The 10527-nt window shown below is 40.6% G+C and overlaps 2 protein-coding genes across 3 annotated transcripts; one reads left to right on the top strand and one right to left on the bottom strand.

Moving 5' to 3' along the window:
- Window positions 1-227: 227 nt before the first annotated feature.
- On the top strand, window positions 228-4414 carry fgf1a (fibroblast growth factor 1a). 2 transcript variants are annotated; one of them, XM_010755260.3, is made up of 4 exons: window positions 228-1442; window positions 2491-2594; window positions 2777-2868; window positions 3211-4414. In XM_010755260.3, exons 1-4 carry the CDS (start codon window positions 1271-1273, stop codon window positions 3290-3292), a joined length of 450 nt encoding a protein of 149 aa, XP_010753562.1. In that variant the 5' UTR covers window positions 228-1270; the 3' UTR covers window positions 3293-4414. The 2 variants fall into 2 exon arrangements, with proteins under 2 accessions (XP_010753562.1, XP_019121025.1); XM_019265480.2 differs by having other exon boundaries at window positions 2777-4414.
- Window positions 3939-10393, bottom strand: ndfip1 (Nedd4 family interacting protein 1). Its single transcript, XM_010754725.3, has 8 exons — window positions 10164-10393; window positions 8992-9085; window positions 7944-8083; window positions 7771-7858; window positions 7001-7125; window positions 6820-6886; window positions 6621-6729; window positions 3939-5639 (listed from the first exon to the last, which is right to left on the bottom strand). The coding sequence occupies exons 1-7, from the start codon at window positions 10197-10199 to the stop codon at window positions 6623-6625; spliced, it is 657 nt and encodes a 218-aa protein (XP_010753027.1). The 5' UTR covers window positions 10200-10393; the 3' UTR covers window positions 3939-5639; window positions 6621-6622.
- Window positions 10394-10527: the final 134 nt, after the last annotated feature.

Genomic DNA, 10527 nt, shown 5'->3' with positions numbered 1-10527 from the left:
ACCATATGTCTTTGTGTGGTACTTCTCGAAAAACAACAAACTGTACGCTGATGTTAACCCTAACCCTTTCTATGATCACACCAAGCACTTGTTCATCAAATAAATGCGCTTTTCCATTCTGACACCTGATTTATTGACTTGATGAAGATTGTTTGTTTACTGAAGTTCAATGTGTTAAAGCTTCCTGGCTGTTTTTAAATGATCATGTTGAGTGTAAGCGTAGTCTAAATGTTATGGATGAGGATCAACCTGCGGGACATTCAAACTCTGGCCGCTGATTGGTGGACAGTGACCAGTTTCAGTCTTGGTGGGCTTTTATCAGAGTTCAAATGAAGGTGTCACATGATTCTGAGGAGAGCCAGTCAGGGCCAAACTCTTAAGTTCAATTAAAACTTGCTTAGAATTTAGGTGATGTTGGAGAAATTTAAGTAAAAGTATTAGCTTAAAAATATACTTTTAAGTACCTAAAGTAAAAGTACTCACTACTTCCCATGTCAAAATAATATATATGTTGTAGTTGGATGCATTAATGTGTCACTTTAATCTGTAAAGGTGGGGCTCCATTAAATTTATATCCTGCTGGGTAGCTTGTGAACTTCCCCTCAGAGATTATGTGCGGGTGTATATGTATGTGTGTATATATGTGTATATATAGCTCCAAAACATCCACTATTAAGGCATCTACCACATAAATATACTTGAATTTAACTTTTTAGAGCTGAGAGCACCCTGAAATTACATTTTTTTTAAATCATCATCAGCTTTTCTCTCTCATTTAGAAATATCTGGCTCAACATTATCCAGCCCATTGCTGACTAATTAATTAACCATGATAATAAACTTTCTATCACCTAAAGCGTGTCTTCACTCTCTAGTTACGACCCAGGAAATTAAAAATAAAGTGCTGAACTTGTAGATGTAATATGCATGATCACACATGCTTGGCTCTGTTTATAGCCTCTGGTGTTGTTTTTCCTCGTGATGAATTACCCAATTATTTTCAAATGAATAAACAAAATAATAACAGCATTAAAACAGTTTTATAAAGTTGGAGTTGGGGTGTGTACATGTGAGAGGTCAGGCTCCTCACCATCATGTCTGTTGGAGGTTGAGGGCAGCAGTCGGGGACGCGCATCCACAGCTGCCTGCTCGTTCATGAGCATGTAAACACCTGACCACTGCAGGGGACGAAGCCCGCTGATCATCATCAGACTCAGACAGCCAGCCTCCTCTGTGGGTTACACAGCTGCTGCCTCCGCCTTTGAGCAGGATGGCGGACGAGGAGGCGTTTGTATCCGAGGATCAGACCGTGGACGGCGGCCTGCTGATGCTGTCGGACTACAGGCGGCTGACTCGGCTGTACTGCATGAACGGCGGATATCACCTCCAGATCCTGCCCGATGGCACCGTGCATGGCCAGAGGGATGACAGGGACGATCACAGTAAGACTGCTGCAGCGCACTGCGCATTTTTTACATCCAGGTCAGGCCTAAAACATGGATGCGTTCACTTCCTTCACTACAGGTGTGTAGGGGAAAAGAAATAGGCATGCGTCCAGTAAATGTGGAGGTCAATTAGTGACTCCTTAAAGGGGGGTGCTGCAAAAACACTGACTTATTATAGACTGGGACTTAAAGCTCAACTAATTATGTACAAAAAAGTTAATTAAAAACCTCAATCGCTTCATTTGTATGGCACTTTTCATACAAAACATGTAACACAAAGTGCTTCACACAATAAAACCCCAATAGATTGAAGTTTTACATTCTTTCTTTTACCTGTTGATCAATTAATATGGTAACTGTTAAATAAACGAAATAAACAAATGCATTGTTGTCATATGTACCTTTTATTTTTTTCCCATCCATCCATTTTCTGTAACTGCTTATCGTCACCACGGTCACAGGGAGGTTGGAGCTTATCCCAGCTGACTATGGGGTGAGAGGTCGGGTACACCCTGGACAAGTCACCAACTCATCACAGGGCACATAGAGACAAACAAGCATTCACACTCAAATTCACACATACGGACAATTAGTCGATTAACCTATTAAGTGCATGTTTTTTCACCTTGGGAGGAAGTCAGATCACCCGGAGCGAACCCACGCAGACACAGGGAGAATATGCAGCCGAGAACATCAAAGGTTCAAACCAGGAACCTTCTTGCTGTGTTAATATTTCGAATTCTGGAAAGACGGAGTGACTTCAAGACAAATGTATTCAGTCTGGAATTCCTTTGGCTGCACCTTTCTTTTCATTCTTATGAAACTAGCTTGCCATTCACGTAGTCATTCAACCTAAGATTAACGATTTTATCTTTTGTCCATTCATCTGTCAGCTGACTAAAGGAAACCGCGAGAATATTTGGAGCTGACACAGAAAGCTCAGATTTGTCCTTGCCATTTTTTCTCCTCGCAGAGAAGAAGGTGACCTGCTTTTGTTGAGGTGTATTTATAGGTGTCACTTGTTTAAACTTTTTCCTCCTTTCAGCTGTTTTAAAGCTCAAAGCTGTGGACAGAGGTGTGGTGGTCATCCAGGGAACAGAAGCCGGGCGATATTTGGCCATGAGTGATGAGGGTCGCTTGTACAGCTCAGTGAGTATCTACAGTAGACATGATGACCTGTGCAAATAAATAAATCATGGATATGTAAATAAGTCTTCCATGATAACTCCCTGCTGTTATACTAAATTTTGGTGACTGAATTTTGGAACTTTCAATCTCAAACCAAACATCTGAAGTGAGCTGTTGGTCTTTCTTTTCTGTTTATGTCTCAGCCCACAGTAACGGATGAATGTTATTTCCTGGAGAAGTTGGAGGAGAACCACTACAACACATATCAATCTCAGAAACATCAGGAGAAGAACTGGTACGTAGCTCTGAAAAAGAACGGAAAACCTAAACTGGGTCCAAGGACTCACATCGGCCAGAAGGCCATCTTCTTTCTGCCTCGACAGCTGCGTGATTCTGGGGAGTGAGGACACTGCGATACCTCAACCCGAACGGATGGATATTTGTCTCTTTGTTTAAATATCTCAACTTTTTAGTTCATAAACCGGGCCAGAACAAGACACGAAGAGTCAAGATCAAATGTGTCAAGTTTAGTTGGGATTAAGACCAAAGAGTACCTGCTCCGTGCCCTAATGATTATGCATCAGTGCATGTCGTCATCTATTTGTCTACTAACACAACATCCCATTTCATTTGGTAGGAGATCTTCTTATTGCGCAGAAGAAAATGTAAGGAGTATCATCGACCGGGAACAACTGAGCCAACTGAAGCTCAACCTGTAGAAATTTTACTGATTTCATCTCAGTTATTTGCTCACAGACTAAGAGGTATTTTAGATGAGAAAATAATACACTGCAGCCTATATACTACTGTATAAGCATAATGAAAAACTAGTACAGTATTAGTTAGTTTGCTTCTGTTATCTAGTTTCCAGATGTCAAAATAAATTTGGTGGAACGTTTGGCAAGAGAGAGGAACAAGTCATCCCCCCCCCCCTCCGAGATAAAAATGCAGTATTTGTTTCAAAAAAGGACAGAAAAAATTAAATTTCTCATAAACTACAGCATTTTCTTGGACGGCAAATGACACACATAGCCTCCAGACATATCTGGGGGAGAAATCTTTTCTCGTCTGAGTTTTATGTACTTTATGGTTTACTCTTCAGAGGTTGTAAGATTAGGAGAGGAAAGAATATTTCAAAGTTACACTTTGCTGTCAGTTGGTGCCACGAGTGTGTAAAATCGCACAGTGCACCATTAATCATACATAAAAACTGTGGCTCTTTGCATTTTAATGTCCATACTCTCGCCTCCAAACAGCTTCATCATACTGACCTGTGAGTAGTGTTATTATGTATCGTCAGAGCATATCTGACCACCAAAGCTCAGTGTATATCAAGTCAATAATCCAGCCAACTCAGAAATGACGCATTAAAAGTGACATTTATTTAACACTAAACGTTTCTGTACAGTTTCATATCAACAAAACCCCAAGGTTGCAGCTCTACATCACATAGAAATAAGCATAATGGGTCTGTATCAAAGCCATGGCAGAAGTATGAAGTTAACTGATGAGGCAAACCGTTCAGTTTGCTTGGACCAGACTAAAATCCGTATTAACTCCTTCTGTTGACAACAGTGGTTAAATCTCTAAAGAAGAATCCTCACATGCTGTTTCCTCCTCGGTATAAAACAGAAACACAATCCTTGCACCACTTCATCGTTAATGTCTTGTTTTATATGTCTGGGATTAAAAAGTAAATGATGGGAACATCCTCTGGGTTTTATTGGTAATGTTTCTAAAAGTGCACCTGCATACAACATTCTTTGATATAGCTTTTAAACCCCATACAACAGCTAACATCTTACACATTATGAATCATTTTCAAAAAGAAAAAAAAAAAAGTTTTCCCCATTCCCATCTGTCAATTAAATCTTAAGGCAAAAAACCACCTGAAAAATGAATTTGAGTTTTTTTTAAATGCTCCGAGATGATTAAAAAACATCTGAGCGAGATCATTAACGGGTAAGATCCAGACAGCCAAGCCTCTTTTTTATTTTATTTTTTATAATCAGAGCTTTTGCGCTGACGAAGAATGAGACTGTGACCCAGCTGACTCCCTGAAGAGTCATGCAAAGGTCGAGCTGTTACATTGAAATGAGCTTTTTAAAAGCAGGACATGAACCAGAAAATGAGCTCACACGGCCACAAAAAAAACATCAGATCCCTTCACCGTTAAATCAGCTGTCACTTGACATTTGTGGTCATCTGGTTTCCTCACTGCGACTAAATGAACTCACTCATCTTAAGATCATATTAACAACCCAAATCCCGCTTCCAGGTTGGATAGTTTTACCTGATTTAATGCACAACAAAACATTTAACAGGTAAAATAATAACTTCTCACACATGGATGTAAATTCGGTGCGCTCCACTGACACTGTATTTGAATCACAAGCATAATGTGTTATGACAATGCCCTTAATGAACGGTTTCTAACGCCTTAAAAAGCAGCAGACAACACTGCCCCCTCCTGGTTAAAAACACGGGCAACACTACTTAAAGCCAACAGGTGAGTGAAATATGTGGTAATCTGTATATCAGCATTTACAGTCTACTCAAAGCTCTTTAAGTGTATGTGGTATCTAAAAACAGCCTCTAATAATCACAATAAAACCGTGAGGTGAGATTAGTGCAGATTATAAAGTGTGTTGCATGCTATGGCAGTCTACAGAATGTTGTATTAATTAATACCTGTTGGCTTCAAGTGTCACCAACATGAGACTCTCCCTATTTATTGACCTTAAGGGCAGATGCATGCTTGAATGCTACCATCAAATGATATAAGGCATTACTCATACGTTACAGACAGATGTAAATAGCACTTAACATTCGCCACTAATGAGTACATTAAGGGACTATTACTGTTATAACCATTTTCCATTAATAAAGTTTCAAAAACAAAATTAAACAAGTGATATAATTCCTGAATATTTTACCGAGTCGTCTTCGTCTCCAACTCGTCTGGCCAATTTTCTTACTAAGTGTCTTCACTTTAAAAATTTGAAACTCGTCACAGAGCTGCTGCTGCTTGTGTTGGTCGTGTCCAGTTCTTCCACATCCGTCATCCTGAATTTCGAGTTAAAGGAAGAAATACAAATCAAATCAACGTATTGTCTGAACAGTTCAGAGAGATGTGTGGTGTCATCTCTGCTCAGTTACACGCATGTTAACAACACAGACAACAACAAGATTACGGCACTTTAAACTTCAGCCACTTTTAATTTCCTCTATTTGTCTGCTTTTCAACATGAGCATGTCATGTGTAGACCCACTTTACATGGATTTCTGCTTGATTCTGGAGTAAATTACATTATTTGTTCCCACTGGTGACTCATTTTCATATCAAGAATGATCAATATTGGCATTATAAATATTTTTTTGTAAAAGAAAACCAACAAATTGATCAATTTGCTCCCTCTCTTTGAAATTAAGTTTGTTATCAGCGACATGTGACATAATTTTAATGTTAAGCTGTTTGACTTTTTAAAATCAAGGCTGCATACCATCGTTAAGACATCATCCTCATCCAGGTATTCGTCTTCTTTGGGCCTACATTACCCAGAAAGCATCTGAGATTTACAAACAGACTTTGATGTGTAAAATATGAGCAGCTCCCTTTTAAATGGAGTGCAGGTGGCTCATTAGGTGCCAGGTAAAATGTTAAGTGTCCTCCAGCTGATAATCGAACAGCAGGCGGTAGTGGAGAACCTCCTGTGGCACACTTTAATCTTTTCACAGTGAGTGTCACTTTTGAATTCAGCTGATGAACACAGTTTGTGAGTATTAGTCTGTATCAGTGTGGTTTGTTTGGCGATGTGCCCGATTTGTGTGCCTCACATTCACACACTAAAGCTTCTTGTGACGTGCATCCAAACCGGAATTTGATACAGAATCAAAGAGCTGAACTAGTGAATGACACTCCGAGGTAAATAATGGCAGACACGTTAGATCTTCATCTCATCACTCGCTGCAACTCGAGTCCTGTGCGCAAGTAAGCGTCTCCAGTGACTAACACAAAAGAGGCCAGATTAATACCTCACACCTTACCTCTAATAGATGAAGAGTACCCTTGTTCGGGGAAGAGTGGCATAGGTGGGATCAGCGAGTTTACGCACTCTGGAGTAGTTAACAAAGCCTCTGATGAACAGCATGAAGCCTGGAGGGCAAAGAAAAGACAAGAAGTTATATTCATACAACACAAGCTCAGATTGTAATGGTGGGATTTGTTTATATGTCTCTCACTTACCCAGGGCCAGAAACACCCACCACAACCAGTACTGCCCATCAAAGTAACCAGGGAAGTAGGTAGAAAACTGGAGGAAATGTAAGATATGATCTGTTAGGAGCTAGTCTTTCTGTAGAGAGTGACACAGATAAGAAGTAGTAATCCTGCACCTTGTTTACAATATTCAACAACAAGCTCTTACCCTGACAATAAGAACCCATTTGATGAGGGACAGGCCAAAGCCAGAGATGGCCCCGTATCGACCAGCGGCTGATGTGGTCAAACAGAACGACAAGAAGAAGCCGATCCAGTTGAAGAGGAATGCCACTGGTGACAAAAAGACAGAATAGGTCATTAAAAAACCCCCACAAAACTTCCACTGGCCATGAACCCAGTTATTACACGACCATGAATGGTCGATTACGGCACTCAGCGGTCTGTTATTTCTGTTCTTTATGAATTACAGACTGATACTGGAGACGCATCTCTGATTACTGAGGACCACTAAATTAAATTCTGTGTTAAACTCTGCCGTGTAACAATCAGGATAATATACAGCGAGTCGTTCATCGCTGCTTAATAAACCGCTTCAGGGTGATTCTCTCCGGCATCGCTCTGTCTGGGTGAATTTCACAGCAACGACTGACTGGAAGTACATGATCCCTTACATATCAGGCATTTTTCAAGTCAGCAAACTTACAGGCACACAGTCTCTTCATCTTCCATCATTTGCTGGAAAACAAACTTGTGTAGCGAGTATGCTGGCATTAGCAGCCAGTGCAGTAATTAGATAATACTATTCCAGAGCACCAAACAACAAATGTTAATTGAAGGGAGAGATCAATACGTATACTGTTATATATAAATAATTAACATAAATGGTAACATCTGGCTCTGTGAGAAGTCGGTTTGCTCTTTTTAAAAAGAAAAACTGTTACAGATCAGCTGCTGAAATGCCAAACGTGTCCTTACTGAAGAAAGTGAGCATGAAGATGCCGTCATTTCCTATTCGCAGCTGGTCAGCATCTTCAAAATCATCCCTGGCAACAAAGTCGTCCTCCTGCAGCAACAGACGCAGCTTTTAGCACATGATATGACAAAGCACTTTAGTCTTTAAGACTATTATTAAGGTTAGATCAATCTACCGTGACTCTTCCAGTGACCAGGGGGATGGCTGCCTCTTCTTTGCTTCTCTCAGCTTCATCGTAGGAGGGCAAAGTGGTGGCAACGCTGTAGGATGGAGGGTTGGGGAATCTCCCTCCATCTTCCTTGTATTCAAAGAAAGCTGTGGGGGGTAACAAGCAAATGGATTTTCATCCAGGTACAGCGGTGTTATGACAAAATAAACTCTAAATGTAGCTGTAATTACAGTACACTATACCCAAGTGGTGATCATGTTTACATAATAAACATGTATTCATATTTTCTACACTTTAATACTAAAGCAAACATTGCACTCTTTGCACAAAAGCAGCAGCAGCAGAGAATTATGAGACCAGAGCAAGGAGGATGAGTTACAGCAAGATGAAAGACATTAGTAGTATACGTGTCCATTACTGTTCGTGTTCTCTTCAATACAAGCCAAGACTTTTATCTGGGTCATTTGGCGGCTATCCAGAACACTCCTTGTGTTGCTCAAACACAAACAGACCTAAGCCCGATCAATGGACTCACCAAGGATGAGCTCGAGGCTACACTCACTTATGTAACATGTTGACCTATGCCCTCTAGAGATTAGAAACATCAGCCCTTTCTAAAAGGCCTTGCACACGGTCCATTCTCCTCTACATTATTCATTCCAAGGGTAACATATTGCAGACTAACATGACTATGTATACCTATTCAAGCACTGTACTTCAGTCATTTGCCTTGGAATATTTACTTTGCAGAATAGCTTTTTAAAGGCTGCAAAACATAAATCTGCGTCATTGTTATGAGTTTAAAGTAGACAGCAGTATATGCAACTGGTAAATCAGCTCCATGTGATCAAACAGGATGTGACTCTCAAATACACAATAATTACTTTTGCTTTTGTTTCTGACGTGCACTTAACTTTGCGTACTTGAACACCGTTAGGAAGGATTTTCAATCGAGAGTTTGCAGTGACACAGATATTTAAAGCATTTCAATACTTCCGTTTGTTGGTGTGTGTGTGTGTGTGTGTGTGTGACAGAGCCTGTGGAGGATCTTAACCTGCGTTTGCTGCAGCGATGCTGCTGTAGGGTGGTGGTGCATCCTGGGCAGCACCCTCCTGGGAGGACTGGGCGGGTTCCTCCTCGTTCACCAGCTGAGGAAATGTAAATAAATGACAAAGCAAGGCGGGTCAAACTTTAATCACATCATTTAGGAATGCTACACTTGATGAATGGAGAGGAAACAGCACTGTAAAACAATATGACACTATTTGTACATATGGTGGGATGATAAATACTTCTCATGGTGGTTGTCATACCATTTGTACCAATGTAAGATTTATAGTTATATTATCCTGTTACAGACAATATTGCAAGTCACTGAGGAGGGTTGCTTCATATTATATTGCATTTACAAAACTTTTACAATGCAAGGGACGTCATTCCTTGATTTGTCTGAGCCGTAATCTGCAAAAACACAATCTCATTTGAATTTCCAGTCCCTTATAGACACACAAACATGATGTTACAAGAGGATTTTAATCATATCGCCCTACATCTACCTCAAAGTATCCCTTCTTTTGCACATCCTACATCTCCTCGGCCCACATTACACAATAGATACATACAGTAATTGTTGTTGTTTAATGTACTGTGCAACAAGTGTCTATGATAGACATGTCTATGCCCCACACTCCTATCTCAGTTAGGATTAGCTGTAACCTCTGACACATCATCATCAAAACTAAAAACAGCATTAATTATTAAACTTTAAACTCTGCACTCATGATTTCACACATTATCTAAGTGTGTCAGTAAATAAATAAACAAACAAACAGAGCAGGCTGCACCTTCACATTAGTATTTCAGATCCTGATCTGTCTCTGCAGTTTAAGTTACTGACAGGTCTGCACTCGGACACTGATCCAGGCAGGTAGCAGGTGACACAACATTTCTGTCCGAGCTTTGCCGAGCTGACGTTACGAGTCACTAAATAGTTAGCCGCTGCGTGAAAATAGGTCACACGGGCTTCAAGTTATAGCAGACAAAATGATGATTATTTACATTTTAAGTTGCATGTTCAGGGTGAGACATTATGTTCGGTATGAGCTGCAGATATCTGGACAGGCCCGCCCGTCAACATGTCGTTGTTTTCCTTCACTGACAGGCTAATGTTGACTGTTAGCTCCGTGCTAACGCTAAGCCGTTAGCTCCGTTACATCCGTTACTTACCTCCTGATACCTGACGCTGCTGTTTTGTTCCGCCATCGTGGAAGAGGAGAAAAATAAAAAACCGTCCTCTCTCTCTCTCTCTCTCCTTACTCTCAGCTTTGAAGAAGATGTGTTATGTCAAAAAGAACAGCGAAGTAGCAGAGGTAGTGTTGCCTCCTAGGCGGCCATCTCCTTCCTTCTCCCCCTCCTGACGCCCGGACGGTGGACGGCTCTGCTGCTGCCTTCAAGTGCTGTCGGAATTTGTAGCACAAGGTGTTCGCGCATGTACTTAAAGTATTAAAAGAAAAAAATACTCACTGTGAATAACTACACTGTGTTATTGTATATGTTATATTAAAGGACCAGTGTGTAGCATCTAGAGGTG

This window comes from Larimichthys crocea, chromosome I (genome assembly GCF_000972845.2).
Source record: "Larimichthys crocea isolate SSNF chromosome I, L_crocea_2.0, whole genome shotgun sequence".
Taxonomy (NCBI): Eukaryota; Metazoa; Chordata; class Actinopteri; family Sciaenidae; genus Larimichthys; species Larimichthys crocea.
Note: the sequence above shows the minus strand (reverse complement) of the source record. Positions and strands in the feature narration are given on the sequence as shown.

Bases quoted from the DNA above. Each gene is read 5' to 3' on its own strand.
- fgf1a (XM_019265480.2), top strand. From the start codon at position 1,271: ATGGCGGACGAGGAGGCGTTTGTATCCGAGGATCAGACCGTGGACGGC. The intron at 1,443-2,490 runs GTAAGACTGCTG...TCCTCCTTTCAG, and splicing joins GGATGACAGGGACGATCACA to CTGTTTTAAAGCTCAAAGCT. The intron at 2,595-2,776 runs GTGAGTATCTAC...TTTATGTCTCAG, and splicing joins AGGGTCGCTTGTACAGCTCA to CCCACAGTAACGGATGAATG.
- ndfip1 (XM_010754725.3), bottom strand. From the start codon at position 10,199: ATGGCGGAACAAAACAGCAGCGTCAGGTATCAGGAG. The intron at 6,887-7,000 runs GTAAGAGCTTGT...CATTTCCTCCAG, and splicing joins AATGGGTTCTTATTGTCAGG to TTTTCTACCTACTTCCCTGG. The intron at 6,730-6,819 runs GTAAGTGAGAGA...TTTGCCCTCCAG, and splicing joins GTGGGTGTTTCTGGCCCTGG to GCTTCATGCTGTTCATCAGA.